The sequence below is a fragment of the Theropithecus gelada genome, chromosome 12 (genome assembly GCF_003255815.1).
Source record: "Theropithecus gelada isolate Dixy chromosome 12, Tgel_1.0, whole genome shotgun sequence".
NCBI lineage: Eukaryota > Metazoa > Chordata > Mammalia > Primates > Cercopithecidae > Theropithecus > Theropithecus gelada.
The window spans coordinates 94,966,500-94,987,726 of record NC_037680.1 but is presented as its reverse complement, the minus strand read 5'-3'; the positions used below and the strand labels follow the sequence as shown (position 1 = coordinate 94,987,726).

The window sequence follows — 21,227 nt, the reverse complement described above, 5'->3', positions numbered from 1 at the left end:
AGACACACATCACCACACCCAGCTACTTTTTGTATTTTTTTTTTTTTTTTGCGACGGAGACTCGCTCTGTCGCTAGGCTGGAGTGCAGCCTAATGATCTCGGCTCACTGCAACCTCTGCCTCCCAGGTTCAAGCAATTCTCCTGCCTCAGCCTCCTGAGTAGCTGGGACTACAGGCGCGTGCCACCACGCCTGGCTAATTTTCTTTTGTACTTTAGTAGAGACAGGGTTTCACCACGTTGGCCAGGATGGTCATGATCTCGTGTTCCGCCTGCCTCCGCCTCCCATAGTGGTGGGATTACAGGCATGAGCCACCATGCCCAGCCGCTACTTTTTGTATTTTTTGTACAAAAATTGTAAACATTTTTGGTGGGTGTTGCCATGTTGCCTGGGCTAAAACTCCTGGGCTCAAGGAATCCTCCCACCTTGGCCTCTCGAAGTGCTGGGATTATAGGCTTGAGCCATTGTGCCTGGCCCACCCTCATTGTTTTTTTTTTTTTTTTTTTTTTTTTGAGACGGAGTCTCGCTCTGTAGCCCAGGCTAGAGTGCAGTGGCCGGATCTCAGCTCACTGCAAGCTCCGCCTCCCGGGTTCACGCCATTCTCCGGCCTCAGCCTCCCGAGTAGCTGGGACTACAGGCGCCCGCCACCTCGCCCGGCTAGTTTTTTGTATTTCTTAGTAGAGACGGGGTTTCACCGTGTTAGCCAGCCTCATTGTTTTTTAATTTTTTTTCTTGAGATGGAGTCTTGCTCTGTCACCCAGGCTGGAGTGCAGTGGCGCGATCTCAGCTCATGGCAACCTCCGCCTCCTGGGTTCAAGCAATTCTCCTGCCTCAGCCTTCTGAGTAGCTGGGATTACAGGCGCGTGCCACCACGCCTGGCTAATTTTTGTAGAGATGGGGTTTCACTATGTTGGCCAGGCTGGTCTCGAACTCCTCACCTGAGGGTGATCTGCCCACCTCTGCCTCCCAGAGTGCTGAGATTACAGGCATGAGCCACTGTGCCCAGCCCACCCCGTCTTTTAAAATCAGTGTTCTGAAGTGCATTGCTTTTGAGCTTTATATTGCATCATAACACGACTGCTATTCTTCAGCTTCACTGTGTATGAAATAGGTTTTTTGGTTTGTTGTTGCTGCTGTTTTTTAAGTCAAAATCTCTCTTCTCTCCCCTGGATTGGGTCAAGGCTGGGGCCCTGGGAAGTACCTTGATGAAGTCTTGGCTGTGCTGTTCCATGAGCTCCAGCTTCTCTGAGAGATAGCCTGGGGTGCAGGGACACAGGCATTGACGTCACAGGAGATGTGGGTCAGAGGCCGAAGGAAGGGAAGGTGGTGGCCCAGGCTGGAGGACCAGGTGTAATATGGTCCCAGAAAAACTACAGGATGGGTAAGAGGTGCCCTCATCCCGAGTCCATGAGGAACTCACTGGTCCCTCCCCGACCCTGTGCCTTGTCCTGGTCCAAGGCAAAGCCAAGGGCTTGGTCCTGAAAAAAGATTCTAGGAATGGTGGAGGGCAGGGGTGGAGGAAGGGGAGGGTGACAGGCAGCAGGCGGCAGGAACGCTACCCAGGAGGGAATTTCCGCAGAGCATTTTATCCAAGAAGCCTCTGCTGAAGGCATGCACGAAAAGGCAGGATGTCAGCACGCCGAGTTTTTCCTGGTATTTCCCTCTCTGCACCTCAATGGTCAGCTCTCCCTGAGGCTCTCCGGTGTCTGAGACCATGGCCAGCGACTCAGAGAAGAACAGCATCTGTAGCTCCTCCTCATCTGGGGTGAGGGGCCCGTGGGAACAGATAAAGCCCCTGCTCCTGGGCCCCAATCCAATCCTCTGACCCTATGACCACCAGTGTCCCCACAGTCCCCAGCTGCCTCCTCATCCCATAGCCTTCCTCACTGGCACGGACAGGTGAAGACTTCTGCCCCAAGTCCCCATGTCCCCAGGGGACTTTCCCTTGAAGAATGTCAGCAAACAGGCCTCAGGCCTTTTCTGAGTCCCAGGAGAATTGAGGAAGAAAGAGAGAGACAGAGAGAGAGAGCGAGCGCCTGGACCTTCTCTCTTCCCTCCTCTCCAGACTTGCACCCCTCCCGCAACCCCAACCCCAACACTGTCTGAGCTCACGGAGGGAGCTGAGGAAGTCGATGGCTTCAGCGTTGGCCTCTGGGAGTGGCAGACACTCCACACCCGAGGGCTGGTGGTCCTTGGCTCTGGAGCCTACAGAGGGAGGAGAGGCTAAGATGGCAGACCCTGGGGAGAAGGGCAGGGGCAGGGTACCTCAGTCCCAGCCCCAGCACCCAAGAACAGAATCCTCTAAGACTACCCCGAGGGTGGATTGGGAGAAAGAAGAGGATCCCCGCCTCCAGCCCCAGCAGTCCTCTTCCCACCTGTGGAGTAAACTTTGGAGGACATGCTGTGGGCCTCTACCGGGTCTGTGTCCAGCTGTCTCCATGGCAACCAGAGCTGGCTAGTGCCTCTTAAAGGGCCATCAACCCACTTTACTACACCTAGACCTTGGAGGGAACTGACGTTGCAGGTTTGAGGCTCAGCACAAGCTTGAGGTGTTGTCCAGCAGAGGGAGCATTTGATATATTTTTGTTTTTGTTTTTGAGACGCAATCTCGCTCCGTCACCCAGGCTGGAGTGCAGTGGTGCAATCTCAGCTCACTGCAACCTCTGCCTCCCGGGTTCAAGCAATTCTTCTTGAGGCCTCAGCCTCCCGAGTAGCTAGAACTACAGGCGCGTGCCACCACACCCAGCTAATTTTTGTACTTTTAGTAGAGACGGGGTTTCACCATATTGGCCAGGCTGGTCTTGAATTCCTGAGCTTGTGATCTGACTGCCTCAGCCTCCCAGAGTGCTGGGACTACAGGTGTGAGCCACCGTGCCCGGCCCACATTTGATATTCTTAAGAGGCAGAGTGAAGAAATGAATCATTAGAATGACCTTAGAAGAGGCCAGGCGAAGTGGCTCATGCCTGCAATCCCAGCACTTTAGGAGTCCCAGGCGAGTGGATCACTTGAGGCCAGGAGTTTGAGATCCAGCCTGGGCAACATGGTGAAACCCATCTCTACTAAAAATACAAAAATTACCAGGGAGTGGTGGCACATGCCTGTAATCTGTCTCAAAAAAAAAAAAAAAAAATGACCTTAGAAGATATGACCCAAAGTCAGACAGAGCCTCACATGCACACAATCCAATTAGATGCTACGTGAATATCTCTGCAAGTTACAGTTCTAGTACATGTAACAACAATGATAACAACAATGACAATCATAGCAAACTCTTCCACTGGACTTGCTCCTGGTGAGGCACTTTTTTTTTTTTTTTTTTAAAGACAGAGTCTTGCTCTGTCACCAGCCTGGAGTGCAGTGGCACCACCTTGACTCACTGTGATCTCTGCCTCCTGAGTTCAAGTGATTCTCCTGCCTCAGCCTCCTGAGTATCTGGAACTACAGGAGTGTGCCACCAAGCCCGGCTAATTTTTGTATTTGTATTTTTATTATTCTTATTTATTTGTTTGTTTGTTTTTATTTTAATTATTTTTGAGATGGAGTCTCACTCTGTCACCTAGGCTAGAATGCAGTGGCATGATCTCAGCTGCAACCTCTTCCTGCCAGGTTCAAGTGATTCTCTTGCCTCAGTCTCCCAAGTAACTGGGACTATAGGCACCCACTACCACACCTAGCTAATTTTTGTATTTTTAGTAGAGACAGGGTTTCACCATGTTGGCCAGCCTGGTCTTGAACTCCTGACCTCAAGTGATCCACCTGTAGGGTCTAGCCCTACAGGGCTTAGCGGATGTTCTCCCCGTGTGTGGAAATGAGAGATTGTAATAAATAAAGACACACGACAAAGAGATAAAGAGAAAACAGCTGGGCCTGGGGGACCACTACCATCAAGACTTGGAGACCGGTAGTGGCCCCGAACGGCTGGGTGCGCTGATATTTATTGCATAGAAGACAAGGAGGCAGGGTAAGAAGGGTGACTCTTCTAAGTGATTGACAAGGTGAAGCAAGTCACGTGATCACAAGACAGGGTGCCCTTCCCTCTTAGGTAGCCGAAGCAGAGAGAGAGAATACATCAGCATTTTCTTCTATGCACTTATAAGAAAGATCAGGCTGGGAGCGGTGGCTCACGCCTGTAATCCCATCACTTTGGGAGGCCGAGGCGGGTGGATCACAAGATCAGGAGATCGAGACCATCCTGGCTAACACGGTGAAACTCCGTCGCTACCAAAAATACAAAAAAAATTAGCTGGGCCTGGTGGCCGGCGCCTGTAGTCCGCTACTTGGGAGGCTGAGGCAAGAGAATGGCGTGAACCTGGGAGGTGGAGCTTGCAGTGAGCCGTGATCGCACCACTGCACTCCAGCCTGGGCCACAGAGCAAGACTCCGTCTCAAAAAAAAAAAAAAAGAAAGATCAAAGACTTTAAGACTTTCACTGTTACTTCTACTGTTATCTACTACAAACTTCAAAGAGGAACCAGGAGTACGGGAGGAACATGAAAGTGGACAAGCACCACAGGGAGGGGTTTAGGCCTCTGGATGACTGCAGGCAGGCCTGGATCATATCCAGCCTCCCACAAGAAGCTGGTGGAGCAGAGTGTTCCCTGACTCCTCCAGGGAAAGGAGACTCCCTTTTGCGGTCAGATAAGTAATGGGCGTCTTCCCAGACACTGGCATTACCGCATGACCAAGGAGCCCTCAAGCAGACCTTATGTGGGCGTGACAGAAGGCTCACCTCTTGCCTTCTAGGTCACTTCTCACAATGTGCCTTCAGCACCTGACCCTATGCCTGCCGGTTATTCCTAGGTTTTATTAGTAATGCAACAAAGAGTAATATTAAAAGCTAATGATTAATAATGTTTATAATAATGATTGATAATTATCCATGATCATCTCTATATCTAATTTGTATTCTGACTATTCTTATTCTAACTATTTTCTTTATTATACTGAAAGAGTCTGTGCCTTGAGTCTCTTGCCTCAGCACCTGGGTAATCCTCGACCCACAATTCCTTGGTCTTAGACCTGCGGGCCTCAGCCTGGTCAGCCAGGAGCTTCTTGCAGGCCTTGTCTGCCTTCAGCTTGTGGATGTGTTCCAGGAGAATCCGCTTGTGTTTGAACACATTCCCCTTCACCTTCAGGTACAGGCTGTGATACATGTGGCGACCAATCTTCTTAGATTCACGGTATCTTCTGAGTAGCCAGCAGAATCCTCATTCTCCTTATCCACGTGACCTCTGGCATTCGGATGTTGGTTGTGCCCTCCCGCTTACCTATGCCCGTGTGCCTGCCCTTCCAGCCGGCCAAGGTGTTTTTCCGACATGGAGCCCGGGAACGGACCATCACAGGCTTGCGGATGATCAGCCCATCTTTGATTAGCTTTTGGATCTGCTGATGGGAGCTGGCATTGGCGATCTCACTGGTCTCATTAGGGTCCAACCAGACCTTCTTCTTGCCACAGCGGAGGACACTAGAAGCGAACCTCTTCTAAAGCCTGAGTGTACTTCTGGCTGTGGCTGCAGCAGCGAAAGGAAAGAGCTGTGTTCTTTCGGGTTCTTAAAATGTTCAAAATTGGCGTATTAGAGTGCTTAAAAGATATGTCTGCAGATTCGAGTTTAAATTAGGTCACTGAATAATTGATTTAGAATTTTAAAGTTTCTTATTGAGATTGCAAGTAGAACCAGAACATTAAAAAAATAATGAAATAAAGCCAGGTGTGGTGGTTCACGCCTGTAATCCCAGCACTTTGGGAGGCCGAGGCGGGCAGATCACAAGGCCAGGAGATCGAGACCATCCTGGCTAACATGGTGAAACCCTGTCTCTACTAAAAATACAAAAAATTAGCCAGGCGTGGTGGCGGGCATCTGTAGTCTCAGCTACTGGAGAGGCTGAGGCAGGAGAATGGCGTGAACCCGGGAGGTGGAGCTTGCACTGAGGCGAAATTGAGCCACTGCACTCCAGCCACTGCACTCCAGAGTGAGACTCCATCTCAAAAAAAAAAAAAAAAAAGAAATTAAGATTTACTGTATTTATATGTTTACTTTTATTAGTTTGCAGTAAGGGTATTAAGGAGGCTGGTTTATCAATCAATTGCTTTAAAAAAAGAAATAAAATATATTGGATGAACAACTGCAGTATAAGCTGCCTAAAGCAGTTTTAATTTTGAAAAGAAGACCAACCAATTATTAATTAAAGCCCCCTTGGCTGGGTGCAGGGGCTTACACCTGTAATCCCAGCACTTTGGGAGGCCGAGGTGGGTGGATCATTTGAAGCCAGGAGTTGAAGACCAGCCTGGGCAACATAGTCAGACCCTGTTTCTAAAAAATGTTAACATTCACTAGGTTTATGATGAGAATTACATGACTGGTAAGTTGAACTTAAAAGTTTTAAAAATACTTATGTTTTAAAATTTATATTTTTTCTATTCAACATAGTATTGGAAGTTCTGGCCAGAGCAATCAGTCAAGAGAAAGAAAAAAAGGGCATTCAAATAAGAAAAGAGGAAGTCAAACTATCCCTGTTTGAAGATGACGTGATCTTATATCTAGAAAACCCCATCATCTCAGCCCAAAAGCTTCTTAAGCTGATTAGCAACTTCAGCAAAGTCTCAGGATACAAAATCAATGTGCAAAAATTGCTAGCATTCCTATATACCAACAACAGGCAAGCAGAGAGCCAATTCATGAACGAACTCCCATTCACTATTGCCACAAAAAGAATAAACCACCTAGGAATAGAGCTAACAAGGGAAGTGAAAGATCTCTGCAGGGAGAACTACAAACCGGTGCGCAGAGAACTCAGAGATGACATAAACAAATGGAAAAACATTCCATGCTCATGGATAGGAAGAATCAATATCGTAAAATGGCCATGCTAGTCAAAGCAATTTATAGATTCAGTGCTATCCCCGTTAAACTACAATTGTCATTCTTCACAGAACTAGAAAAAACTGTGTTAAAATTCATACAGAATGAAAAAAGAGCCCAAATAACTAAGGCAATCCCAAGCAAAAAGAATAAAGCTGCATGCATCACGCTACCTGACTTCAAATTACACTACGGGGCCACAGTAACCAAACAGCATGGTACCGGTAAAAGAACAGACACATAACTTTCTAACAGGTCTGGAAGCTCTGAGTTTATCTTGGGACTACAAGAGCAGAGGATCACCCAATTCACAGGTGTTAGAGGATGCAAACCCATGGCTGGGCTCGGCTTTAAAAGTCTTATCTGAAATTCCTTGTGAAACAGAGTTTCATTAAAGCCAATCCAAAAGTCCTATGTAAGTAAAAATAACCATTCTTGCTGCACTTTATGCAGATAATCAGGCCAAGTATAAGATTATAGGATGTAATAAATTCCTCTTCAAAGGTTTTAGCCTGTAAATTGTTAAGTACAATGAGTTCTGAGATCCTCTTCAAAGAACCAATGTATCGTTATGTTCAGCTCTACTGTTCTTTGTTCTTCATTTTAAAGTTTCTCATTCTTTACATCTCCTTGCCCCTAGTTATAGTAAACAACCCCCTCCTAGCCTCTATCACCTGCTATGACCTTAGTCACCCTTGGCCACCTGCTCTGGTTTTAGTCATCCTGAGTCACCTGTTCTGTAACCATCCTTCCTGCCAAACTACCTATCCTGCCACTCCGGCTCATACCCCTACTCTCTTTAAAATAGCCAATCGGAATTAGCTTAGACTGTGTGGTCCAACCCTAGCCAATAGGGGAAAGACACAGCAGTAGGGACTAGCTGTGTTAGGATAAGAACCCCTTCCCCTCCCTTGTTCAGGTCTGCTCTTGCCATTGCTCCATCTGTGAGACACACCCTTCTATAGAAGTAAAATTGCTTTGCTGAGAACGTTAAATTTATGTGCCAGTGCTGTTTCTTTTTTTATTATTCGTTTTTGAGATGGAGTCTTGCTCTGTTGCCCAGGCTGGAGTGCAGTGGTGTGATCTCAGCTCAGTGCAAACTCCGCCTCCCTGGTTCACTCCATTCTCCTGCCTCAGCCTCCCAAGTAGCTGGAACTACAGGTGCCTGCCACCACACCTGGCTAATTTTTTGTGTTTTTAGTAGAGATGGGGTTTCACCGTGTTAGCCAGGATGGCCTTGATCTCCTGACCTCGTGATCCACCCGCCTTGGCCTCCCAAATTGCTGGGATTACAGGTGTGAGCCACCGAGCCTGGCCTTGAGTGCTCTTTCTTTTGCAGCACTGAAAATTTATTTCTAACAGGACTAAAGTTTATTCATAATTAGTGCTTGCCAAAAATGAGGACGGAAGAGAAAAATTTTGATCCAAAGCTTATCATACGTTTGTCATTAAATCCTAGTTTCATTCATTGTTTTTAAGCTTTTTGCCTACATTTTAGAATCACCCTGCTTATTCCTGTGAATCAAGAGGTGATCTTCCACAGCTTGGGGGGGGGGAAAAAAAAAAGGGATGGGTAAGGTAAAAAGGTGAATCAATATGCTAGCTCTGGGCAATTATCTTTCAGATTTTGCCAGGTAAAGAAAGTGAGTAAGGTGCTCATAACCTGGAGGTTTCTTTGCTTGGGAAAATAAAACCAAGGAACTTCATAGACCCTCAAAGGGGAATTGTATATCTTGGCAAGTAAAATTTCTTTTTTTGAGACAGAGTTTTGCTCTTCTTGCCCAGGCTGGAGGACAATGGAACAATCTTGGCTCACTGCAACCTCTGCCTCCCCGGGTTCAAGCAATTCTCCTGCCTCAACCTTCTGAATAGCTGGGATTACAGGCATACGCCACCATACCTCATTAAGTTTTTGTATTTTTGGTAGAGACGGAGTTTCTCCATGTTGGTCAGGCTAGTCTTGAACTCCCAACCTTAGGTGATCTGCTTGCCTTGGCCTCCCGAAGTGCTGGGATTACGAGCCTGAGCCACCACGCCCAGCTGGCAAGTAAAATTTTAGATGGAAATTATCTGCCACACCACACTTGTGGGAATTGCTGTCTTCACTCTACTATTTATAATAATGTTATACACAGTAGCACCTTCTCACTAAAATATTGGACAGTTTGCATTGCTGTTGCATTTTGCTTAATTATTATCCTTATAACCGGGATAACAGTTACTGACAAAAAGGAAGCATATAAGTTTTACTATCACAAAGTCAGCTAGGATTTTTTGCGGGGAGGAGGGCGGAGAAGGAGTCTCGCTCTGTCACCCAGGCTGGAGTGCAATGGCGCAATCTTGGCTCACTACAAGCTCCGCCTTCTGGGTTCAGGCCATTCTCCTGCCTTAGCCTCCGAGTAGCTGGGACCACAGGCGCCTGCCACCGCACCCGGCTAATTTTTTGTATTTGTTCAGTAGAGACGGGGTTTAACCGTGTTAGCCAGGATGGTCTCGATCTCCTGACCTCGTGATCTGCCCATCTCGGCCTCCCAAAGTGCTGGGATTACAGAGGTGATTACAGCCTGCATATTGAAAAGGCTAGGGTGGGAGGGATAGCTTTTTCCGCAGGTTTCGCGAAGGACATGCCTGGTCGATCCAATCCCCTGAGCCCTATGCAAATCAGACATCACCTCCTCCAGCCTCTGCATATATAGCTGGCTGGTGTCCACCACACTTGGGAACCTCCTCTTTCGGCTTTGGAGAGCCTTCCTCTCTCTGTCTCTGTAGAGGGGAGCTTCTTCCTTCTGTCTTCTCCCTTCCTTCTTGCCCCTTCTTGCCTATTAAATGTTCCACTCCTTAAAACCAATAATAATAATAAAAAAGAACAGACACATAAAAATGGAACAGAATAGAGAACCCAGAAATAAGACCACACACTTATAACTGTCTGATCTTTGACAAAACCTGACAAAAACAAGCAATGGGGAAAGGATTGCTTATTCAATAAGCTGGGAGTACTGGCTAGCCATATGCAGAAAATTTAAACTAGACCACTTCCTTACACCATATACAAAAATTAACTCAAGATGGATTAAAGGCTTAAATGTAAAACCTAAAACCATAAAATTCCTGGAAGACAACCTAGGAAATACCATTCCGGACATAGGCACGGGCAAATATTTCATGATGAATACGCCAAAAGCAATTGCACCAAAAACAAAAATTGGCAAATGGGATCTAATTAAGACTAAAGAGCTTCTGCACGGCAAAGGAAACTACCAACAGAGTAAAAAGACAACCTACAGAATGGGAGAAAACTCTTGCAAACTATGCATCTGACGAAGGTCTAATATCCAGTATCTATAAGGAACTTAAAGAAATGTATAAGAAGGCCGAGCACGGTGGCTCAAGCCTGTAATCCCAGCACTTTGGGAGGCTGAGACAGGCGGATCATGAGGTCAGGAGATCGAGACCATCCTGGCTAACATGGTGAAACCCTGTCTCTACTAAAAAATACAAAAAACTAGCCGGGCGAGGTGGCGGGCGCCTGTAGTCCCAGCTACTCAGGAGGCTGAGGCAGGAGAATGGTGTGAACCCGGGAGGCGGAGCTTGCAGTGAGCCGAGATCCGGCCACTGCACTCCAGCCTGGGCAACAGAGTGAGACTCTGTCTAAAAAAAAAAAAAAAAAAACTATAAGAAAAAACCAACCCCATTAAAAAGTAGGCAAAGGACGACCGGGTGTGGTGGCTCGGGTCTGTAATCCTAGCACTTTGGGAGGCCAAGGTGGGCAGATCACCTGAGGTCAGGAGTTCCAGACCAGCCTGGCCAGCATGGTGAAACCCCGTCTCTACTAAAAATACAAAAATTAGTCGGGCATGGTGGTGGGTGCCTGTAATCCCAGCTACTTGGGAGGCTGAGGCAGGAGAATTGCTTGAACTCTGGAGGTGGAGGTTGCAGTGAGCCGAGATTGCACCACTGCACTCCAGCCTGGGTGACAGAGCGAGACTCCGTCTCGAGGAAAAAAAAAAGTGGGCAAAGGACATGAAAAGACACTTCTTGCCGGGCGCGGTGGCTCAAGCCTGTAATCCCAGCACTTTGGGAGGCCGAGGCGGGCGGATCACAAGGTCAGGAGATCGAGACCATCCTGGCTAACACGGTGAAACCCCGTCTCTACTAAAAATACAAAAAACTAGCCGGGCGAGGTGGCAGGCGCCTGTAGTCCCAGCTACGCGGGAGGCTGAGGCAGGAGAATGGCGTAAACCCAGGAGGCGGAGCTTGCAGTGAGCCAAGATCGCGCCACTGCACTCCAGCCTGGGGGACAGAGCGAGACTCCGTCTCAAAAAAAAAAAAAAAAAAGAAAAGACATTTCTTGAAAGAAGACATAGGCTGGGCACAGTGGCTCATGCCTGTAATCCCAACACTTTGGGATACCGAGGTGAGCAGATCACGAGGTCAAGAGATCGAAACCATTCTGGCCAACATGGTGAAACTCTGTCTACTAAAAATACAAAAATTAGCTGGGTGTGGTGGCACCCTCTTGTAGTCCCAGCTACTCGGGAGGCTGAGGCAGGAGAATCACTTGAACCCAGGAGGTGGAGGTTGCAGTGAGCTGAGATCATGCCACTGCACTCCAGCCTGGCAACAGAGCAAGGCTCCATCTCAAAAAAAAAAAAAAAGAAAAAAAAAAGAAGACATACATGTGAGCAACAAACACACGAATAAAAGCTCAACATCACTCATCATTAAAGAAATGCAAATCAAAACCACAATGAGATACCATCTCATACCAGTCAGAATGGCTGTTATTAAAAAGTCAAAAAATAACAGATACTGGAAAGGTTGTAGAGAAAAAGGAACGCTTATATTGTTGGTGGGAGTATAAATTTGTTCAACCAATGTGAAAGACAGTGTGGTGATTCCTCAAAGACCTAAAGACAGAACTACCATTCAACCCAGCAATCCCATTACTGGTTATATACGCAAAGGAATATAAATTGTTCTATTATAGTGATATGGCGTGGCTTTGTGCCCCCATCCAAATTTCATCTTTTTTTTTTTTTTTTTTTTGAGATGGAATCTAACTCTGTTGCCCAGGCTGGAGTACAGTGGTGTGATCTTGGCCCACTTCAACTTCTGCCTCCTGGGTTTAAGAGATTCTCTTGCCCCAGTCTCCTGAGTAGCTGGGATTACAGGTGCTCACCACCGTGCCTTGCTAAGTTTTGTATTTTTAGTAGAGATGGGGTTTCACCATATTGGCCAGGCTGGTCTCGAACTCCTGACCTCAGGTGATCTGCCCGCCTTGGCCTCCCAAAGTGCTGGGATTACAGGCGTGAGCCGTGCGCCTGGCCCCAAATTTCATGTTGAATTGTAATCACCAGATGTTGAGGGAGAAACCTGCTGGGAAGTGATTGGATTATGGAGGCAGTTTCCCCCATCCTGTTCTTATGATAGTGAGTGAGTTCTCACGAGATCTGATGGTTTTATAAGGAGCTCTTCCCCCTTAGCTTTGTTCAGTCTGTCTTGCCTACTGCTGTGTAAGATGTACCTCTTTCCCTTCCACCATGATTGTAAGTTTGCTGAGGCCTTCCCAGCCATGCAGAACTGTGAATCAATTAAACCTCTTTTCTTTATAAATTACCCAGTCTGGGGTATGACTTTATAGCAGTGTGAAAACAGACTAATACATATAAAGATACATGGACGTGGCCGGGCGCGGTGGCTCAAGCCTGTAATCCCAGCACTTTGGGAGGCCGAGACGGGCGGATCACGAGGTCAGGAGATCGAGACCATCCTGGCGAACATGGTGAAACCCCGTCTCTACTAAAAAATACAAAAAACTAGCCGGGCGAGTGGCGGGCGCCTGTAGTCCCAGCTACTGGGGAGGCTGAGGCAGGAGAATGGCGTAAACCCGGGAGGCGGAGCTTGCAGTGAGCTGAGATCCGGCCACTGCACTCCAGCCTGGGTGACAGAGCGAGACTCCGTCTCAAAAAAAAAAAAAAAAAAAAAAAAAAGATACATGGACGTGTATGTTCATTGCAGCATTATTCACAATAGCAAAGACATGGAATCAACCTAAATGCCCATCAATGATAGACTGGATAAAGGAAATATGGTACATATACACCATGGAATACTATGCAGCCATAAAAAATGAGATCATACTCTTTGCAGGGACATGGGTGGAGCCAGAGGCTATTATCCTCAGCAAACTAATGCAGGAACGGAAAACCAAATACTGCATGTTCTTACTTATAAGTGGGAGATAAGGCCAGGCGCAGTGGCTCACGCCTGTAATCCCAGCACGTTGGGAGGCCGAGGTGGGCAGATCATGAGGTCAGGAGATCGAGACCATCCTGATCAACACAGTGAAACCCCCGTCTCTACTAAAAATACAAAAAATTAGCCGGGCGTGGTGGCAGGTGCCTGTAGTCCCAGCTACTCGGGAGGCTGAGGCAGGAGAATGGCATGAACCCGGGAGATGGAAGTTGCAGTGAGCCGAGATTGCGCCACTGCACTCCAGCCTGGGCGACAGGTGAGACTCCGTCTCAAATAAATAAATAAATAATAAATAAATAAATAAATAAATAAGTGGGAGCTAAATAATGAGAACACATGGATGCATAGAGGTGAACACACACTGGGGCCTATTGGAGGGTGGAGGGTGGGAGGAGGGAGAGGATCAGGAAAAATAACTAATGTGCAGTAGGCTTAATACCTCAGTGATGAAATAATTTGTACAACAAACGTCCATGACACACGTTTACCTGTGTAACAAACCTGCACATCCTGCACATGTACCCCTGAACTTAAAAGGTAAAAAGGACAGACGTGGTGGCTCATGCCTGTAATCCCAGCATTTTGGGAGGCCAAGGCAGGCGGATCACGAGGTCAGGAGTTCGAGACCAGCCTGGTCAACTTACTGAAACCCTGTCTGTACTAAAAATACAAAAAATTAGCTGGGCCTGGTGGTGGGCACCTGTAATCCTACCTACTTGGGAGGCTGAGGCAGGAGAATCACTTGAGCCCGGGAGGCGGAGGTTGCAGCGAGCCGAGATCACACCAGTGCACACCAGCCCAGGCCACAGTGTGAGACTCCATCTTAAAAAAAAAAAAGTAAAAAAAAAAAAAATCGGTTAAAATAAAATAAAATAAAATAAAATTTGTATATTAAGAATTGAGGCCGGGCGCGGTGGCTCAAGCCTGTAATCCCAGCACTTTGGGAGGCCGAGACGGGCGGATCACGAGGTCAGGAGTTCGAGACCATCCTGGTTAACACGGTGAAACCCCGTCTCTACTAAAAAATACAAAAAACTAGCCGGGCGAGGTGGCGGGCGCCTGTAGTCCCAGCTACTCGGGAGGCTGAGGCAGGAGAATTGCGTGAACCCGGGAGGTGGAGCTTGCAGTGAGCTGAGATCCGGCCACTGCACTCCAGCCTGGGCAACAGAGCGAGACTCTGTCTCAAAAAAACAAACAAACAAACAAACAAACAAAAAAACCACTTAGTCAACCATGCTGTAAACAGACGTGCTGTCTCCCCAGCTTTGCTCCATTTCTNAAAAAAAAAAAAAAAAAAAAAAAAAAAGAATTGAGAAAAAAAATTGAATATTCATTTTTAAAAGCCAAAGTCAATTCTAAATAACCTTTCCTCTACACATAAGCTACCATCAGTGGCATCAAGAAAACTTATGTGGCCAGGCACGGTGGCTCATGCCTGTAATCCTAGCACTTTAGGAGGCTGAGGCAGGAGGATTCCTTGAGCCCAGGAGTTCAAGACCAGCCTGGGATACAAAGTAAGACTCCATCTCTACAAAAAATCAAATAATTAGCTGGGTGTGGTGTCACGTGCCTGTAGTCTTACTTACTTGGGAGGCTGAGATAAGAGGACTGTTTGAGCCTGGGAGGTTGAGGCTGTAGTGAGCTATAATCGAGCCACTGCACTCCAGCCTGGGTGACAGAGTGAGACTCTGTCTCAAAAACCAAAAAAAAAAACCAAAAAAAAAAAAACCAAGAAAACTCATAGCTGCTTTGGAAAGCATTTTGGAAGTTCCCCAAAAAGCTAAATGTAGTGTCACAGCTCTTTTAGAACTTGTCTAGTGGGGCTTTTGGTTTTTGCTGGAAAGTCCCCTAAGTAAAAAAGCAAAATAAAACATAACAAAAAACAAAAAGCTAAATATGGAGTTACTATGTCTTAGCAATTCCACTCCTAGGTATATACCCAAAAGAATTGAAAACGGGGCTAGGGGAAGGATAGTATTAGGAGAAATACCTAATGTAGATGACGAGTTGATGGGTGCAGCAAACCACCATGGTACGTGTATACCTATGTAACAAACCTGCACATTCTGCACATGTATCCCAGAACTGAAAGTATATTAAAAAAAAGGGGCCAGGCGCGGTGGCTCACGCCTGTAATCCCAGCACTTTGGGAGGCCGAGGCGGGCAGATCACAAGGTCAGGAGATCAAGACCATTCTGGTGAACACAGTGAAATCCCATCTCTACTAAAAATTAAAAAAATTAGCCGGGCGTGGTGGTGGGCGCCTGTAGTCCCAGCTTCTAGGGAGGCTGAGGCAGGAGAATGGGGTGAACCCGGAAGGCGGTGGAGCTTGCAGTGAGCCGAGATCGCGCCACTACACTCCAGCCTGGGCGACAGAGCGAGACTCCGTCTCAAAAAAAAAAAAAAAAGAAATGAAAACACATGTCTACACAAAAACTTGTGCGTTAATGTTCATAGCATTGTTCGTAATAGACAAAAAATGGAAACAACCCAATTGTCCAACAGCTGCCAAATGGATAAACAAAATGTAGAATATTCACACTATGGAATATTATCGTGGCTGGGGGCGGTGGCTCATGCCTGCATTTGAGAGGCTGAGGCAGGCAAATCTCTTGAGCCCAAAAGTTCGAGAACAGCCTGGGGAACATGATGAAACCCCATCTCTACAAAAAATACAACAATTAGCTAGGTGTGGTGGCATGCACCTGTAATGCCAGCTACTTGGGAGGCTGAGGGGGGAGATTTGTTTCAATCCAAAGGTGGAAGTTGAAGTGAGCCAAGCCACTGCACTCCAGCCTGGGTAACAGAGTGAGAACCTGTCTCGCAAAAAAAAAAAAAAAAAATAAGAAAATAATATTATCCAGCTATACAACGAGGTACTGACACGTATCCAACATGGATGAACCTTTTTTTTTTTTTTTTTTTTTTTTTTTTTTGAGACGGAGTCTTGCTCTGTTGCCCAGGCTGGAGTGCAGTGGCGCAATCTCGGCTCACTGCAAGCTCCGCCTCCCGGGTTCACGCCATTCTCCTGCCTCAGCCTCCTGAGTAGCTGGGACTACAGGCGCCCGCCGCTGCGCCCGGCTAATTTTTTCTATTTTTAGTAGAGACGGGGTTTCACCATGGTCTCGATCTCCTGACCTTGTGATCCACCCGCCTCGGCCTCCCAAAGTGCTGGGATTACAGGCGTGAGCCACCGCGCCCGGCCGGATGAACCTTAAAAACATGTTGAGCAAAGGAAGCCAGTCACAAAAGACCACAGAATGTATGACTTCATTATGTGAAATGTCCAAAATATGCTAAGCTACAGAGACAGAAAGTAGATTAGTGGATGCATAGTGTTGGTATAGGGTGGAGTGGTGAAGGCAGGGAGTGATATTAAATGGGCATGTGGTTTCTTTTTGGGATGATGAAATGTTCTAAAATTATATTGTGGTGATGGTCGCAAAGCTGTATATACTAAAAACCACTGAATTGTACTTTTTTTGAGATGGAGTCTTGCTCTTTTGCCCAGGCTGGAGTGCAGTGGCACGATCTCGGCTCACTGCAACCTCTGCCTTCCAGGTTCAACGATTCTCTTGCCTCAGCCTCCTGAGTAGCTGGGATCACAGGCATGCACCATCATAGCTGGCTAATTTTTGTATTTTTAGTAGAGATGGGGTTTTGCCATGTTGTCCAAGCTAGTCTTGAACTCTTTTTTTTTTTTTTTTTTTTTTTTTTTGAGACAGAGTCTCACTCAGTTGCCTTAGCTGGAGGGCTGGAGTGCAGTGGTGCGATCTTGGCTCACTGCAACCTCTGCCTCCTGGGTTCAGGCAATTCTCCTGCCTCAGCCTCTGAGTAGCTGGGACTATAGGCATGTGCCACCATGGCCAGCTAATTTTTGTATTTTTGGTAGAGACAGGGTTTCACCATATTGGTCAGGCTGGTCTTGAACTTATGACCTTGTGATCCGCCCGCCTCGGCCTTCCAAAGTGTTGGGATTACAGGCGTGAGCCATCGTGCCCAGCCTGAATTGTACATTTTAATGGGTGAATTTTGTGTTATGTGAATTATATCTCAATAAAGCAGTTTGTAAAACATGCAGAGGCACGATCATAGCTCACTGTAGCCTTGACCACCGGGCCTGAAGCAATCCTCCCGCCTGTCTCCCAAGTGTCTGAGAATACATGCTTGTACCACCATGCCAGACCCTCACTGCTCCTTGGTTAGGTCCCCCGCTAGCTGCTTGAGGCTTCTGCCTGCCTGTCCTCAAAGCCTCCCCACCTCGTGGGAACTCATGTTCTCAACTCTCTTTGCACACCCCTCTGCCACCAATTCCATCCTCTCGGTGCTGGCTGTCTTCTGCCAGTGGCTAGGGGTGAAACAGTTTGGCAAAGTAGATTGCAGGACTAATGGCCAGTTTGTTGTCTGCTTTTTAACTCTTGGCAAGAGATCTATTTAGAAATGGTGTTGGCCTGGCACAGTGGCTCAAGCCTGTAATCACAACATTTTGGGAGGCTGAGGCAGGAGGATCGTTTGAGCCCAGGAGTTGCAGACCAGCCTGAGCACACAGCAAGACCCTGTCTCTACAGAAAATTTTTTAAAAATTATCTGGGCTGGGTGCGGTGCCTCACACCTGTAATCTCAGCACTTTGGGAGGCTGAGGTGGGTGGATCATTTGAGGTCAGGAGTTTGAGACTAGCCTGGCCAATATGGTGAAACCCCATCTCCACTAAAAATACAAAACTTAGCCAGGAGCAGTAGCAGGTGCCTGTAATCCCAGCTACTTGGGAGGCTGAGGCATGAGAATCGCTTGAACTCAGGAGGCAGAGGTTGCAGTGAGCTGAGATCTGGCCACTGAGCTCCAGCCTGGGTGACAGAGTGAGACTCAGTCTCAGTAAATACATACATAAATTAAAATTTAAAAATTATCTGGGCATGGTGGCATGTGCCTATAGTCCCAGGTACTCAGTGGCTGAAGTGGAAGGATCTCTTGAGCCCAGTAGTTCAAGGCTGCAGTGAGCAGTGATTGCGTTACTGCACTCCAGCCTGGACGGAGGGAGACCCCGTCTCTAAAAGTAAAAAAGCATTGTAATGCGCTTTCGGCCAGTGTAGGAACACTCTGGAGCAGGATGACATACCTGCTGTGTGGCACGGGGTAGGTTGCCCTCTCTGAGCCTGCGAGGTAGACAGGTGCCTGGCCGCTTGGGTCAGTATCTGCTGAACAACTCCTAACCTGGAGCGGGCTGGCTCTGTGCCAAGCTCTGTCGGTAGTAACTCATTAATCCTCACAATAAGCTTCGAGGCGGGGCGCGGTGGCTCAAGCCTGTAATCCCAGCACTTTGGGAGGCCGAGACGGGCAGATCACGAGGTCAGGAGATCGAGACCATCCTGGCTAACACGGTGAAACTCTGTCTCTACTAAAAAAAATACAAAAAACTAGCCGGGCGAGGTGGCGGGTGCCTGTAGTCCCAGCTACTCGGGAGGCTGAGGCAGGAGAATGGTGTGAACCCGGGAAGCGGAGCTTGCAGTGAGCTGAGATCCAGCCACTGCACTCCAGCCTGGGCGACAGAGCGAGACTCAGTCTCAAAAAAAAAAAAAAAATACAATAAGCTTCGAAAGCTCAGTGGGTTTCAATAAGCTCTGTAGTATCACCCCATTTGACAGATGAGAAACCAAGGCACAGAACGGTTAAGTAACTTGCCCAAGTTATTCATGGCAAGTGTGGACTTCAAACCATATGGGCTGCCTCCAGAGTCCATGTTCTTTTTTTTTTTTTCAGACGAAGTCTCACGCTGCTGCCAGGCCGGAGTGCAGTGGTGTGATCTCAGCTCACTGCAGCCTCCAACTCCCTGGTTCAAGCGATTCTCCTGCCTCAGCTTCCCAAGTAGCTGGGATTATAGGCATGCACCACCATGCCCAGCTAATTTTTAGTAGAGACGGTGTTTCACCATGTTGGCCAGGATGGTCTCGATCTCCTGACCTTGTGATCCACCCACCTCGGCCTCCCAAAGTGCTGGGATTATAGGTGTGAGCCACCGCGCCTGGCCAAGAGTACATGTTCTTAATCTGTTTATTCAACTGCTCCTGGCAGACTAACCCTAAGTTTATCGATAACAGTAAAAAGAAGGAGAGGCTGCTGTTAACACCTCTGTGCATCTCATTTAGTTCTCTACAAGGAGGCTCAGTGATCCTGAGTCACCCATCCAGTGTTACACACAGCCAATTAGAGCAGAACCTGTGTTTGTATCTTGATCAGTCCAATTTCAAGTGCTCTGTTTCTACCACCTTGTCCAGCATTTGGCCCAAGCCTGGTGTTTATGGACCACTGGTGTTAGGTTCCCACTTTTTTCAAAGGCTCCACCTGTGGGCAGGGCTTTGGAGGAGTAAAACCGCCCCCCGACACACACATGTTCATGCACACACAGGGTTTTCACATTCGTTTCTTCAGCTTCTTCCCTGGACCACCTAAGCCTGGCCAGTTATCCCCCCTCTTTCTCCTTTTCTGCACCTTCTAGCAAAGAGAGCTAGTCTGGGATCCAGGAAAAAAAATTTACAAATGAACTACTTGCTGGTTATTTTTAAAACTACATATTATTCAAACACCTTTGAGGTCACGTGTCTACCTCCATTTCCTCTCTGTAATTAATCATAGAGCCAGAAACCTGACACATAATTTTTTTTTTTTTTTTTTTTTTTGAGATGGAGTTTCGCTCTGCCACCAGACTGGAGTGCAATGGTACGGTCTTGGCTCACTGCAACCTCTGCCTCCCGGGTTCGAGCAATTCTCCTGCCTCAGCCTCCTGAGTAGCTGGGATTACAGGCGCGCACCACCATGCCCAGCTAATTTTTGTACTTTTAGTAGAGATGGGGTGTCACCATGTTGGCTAGGCTGGTCTCAAACTCCTGACTTTGTGATCTGCCCACCTCGGACTCCCAAAGTGCTGGGATTACCGGTGTGAGCCACCACGCCTGGCCCCCTTTTTTTTTTTCTTTTTGAGACAGGGTCTCACTCTGTCACCCAGGCTGGAGTGTGCAGTGGTGCCATCTCAGCTCACTGCAACCTCCGCCTCCTGAGTTCAAGCGATTCTCCTGTCTCAGCTTCCTGAGTAGCTGAGACTACAGGTGTGCACCACCACACCCAGCTAATTTTTGTATTTTTAGTAGAGATGGGATTTCCCCACATTGGCCAGACTGGTCTCAGACTCTTGACCTGAAAGTGATCCGACTGCCTCGGCCTCTCAAAGTGTTGGGATTACAGGTGTGAGCCACCACGCCTGACCTCCCCCTCCTCACTTTCAGTCCACCATAGTTCAGCTGGATCTGACACTGGCCTTCTGAGTGTGGTCAAATGAGACCTAGCCTGGCCAGTCAGAGAAGCCCATTCCCCTAACTCCTAGGACTGGTTCAGGGTTGGGCACACGACCCCAGCTGGATCAGTGAAACTCAAGTCTTAGAACTATTGGAGGCTCCACTAGTTTTGATGAAGTTGCAGCCTAGAAAGCTGAAACTTCTAGAGACCATCTTTCTACTTCAGGGAGAAAGCCTGACAGAGAATGATACCAATGCTGAAGAAAGCAGAGCTGAACAGATATTCCCATTGAGTCCCTGGATTCAGCCATGCCTGACGCCACCACGACATCATCCCACACTTCTCAATTTCATGAGCTGGTAAATTCTCCTTTTGGTTTCAGCTACTTTGTTTTGAGTATTTATCTCTTGCACCTAAAAGGTTCTGCCTCATTGTCCTCTCCATTGGAAGGTGAAGAAACTGAGGTCAGGGAAATGACTTTCTCAAGGTCACTTGGCTACTGAATGACAGAGCTGGAACTGGAGTCCAGGTCTGTAAGGCCAGTGACACCTGCTGTTTGGCAAGAAGCATGTGGTCTGGTTGTTACTGCTCAGTGCCACTCCAGGAGAGGCATGTGCCCATCATTCAGTACAGATGGCCCAGCGGGAGGATGCCCCCAGCCCCAGAGAACCATCAGCAGGTGCCCCTCAAAGCTGGGCATACCCAGAGTGACCTGCATACTCCAGGGCCTGGCCCTGTGGTTTGTCTGCCCAATATAGCGGTGACTCAAACACATCAGAGCACACAGAAACACCTTCTTCAGGAAGGTGAAGACACAGTCCAT

The 21,227-nt window shown here is 47.6% G+C and overlaps 1 protein-coding gene, 1 non-coding gene and 1 pseudogene across 3 annotated transcripts in view; 1 reads left to right on the top strand and 2 right to left on the bottom strand.

The window, feature by feature from the left end:
• Positions 1–2,420, bottom strand: part of CATIP (ciliogenesis associated TTC17 interacting protein) — a 13,497-nt gene extending 11,077 nt beyond the window's left edge. The window contains exons 1-4 of one of the 2 annotated variants that reach the window (XM_025405254.1): positions 2,374–2,420; positions 2,111–2,203; positions 1,558–1,758; positions 1,200–1,255 (exon numbers count right to left, since the gene is read on the bottom strand). In XM_025405254.1, coding sequence (XP_025261039.1) covers positions 1,200–1,255; positions 1,558–1,758; positions 2,111–2,203; positions 2,374–2,398 — 375 coding nt within the window. In that variant the 5' untranslated portion in view covers positions 2,399–2,420. Of the gene's footprint in view, positions 1–1,199; positions 1,256–1,557; positions 1,759–2,110; positions 2,237–2,373 lie in introns of both variants that reach the window. The other variant, XM_025405253.1, reaches the window with a different exon arrangement.
• On the bottom strand, positions 2,410–21,227 carry LOC112635887 (annotated as a pseudogene).
• On the top strand, positions 14,904–14,966 carry LOC112636788. The gene has a single exon (XR_003122263.1). It is a non-coding gene; the product is annotated as a U7 small nuclear RNA (small nuclear RNA).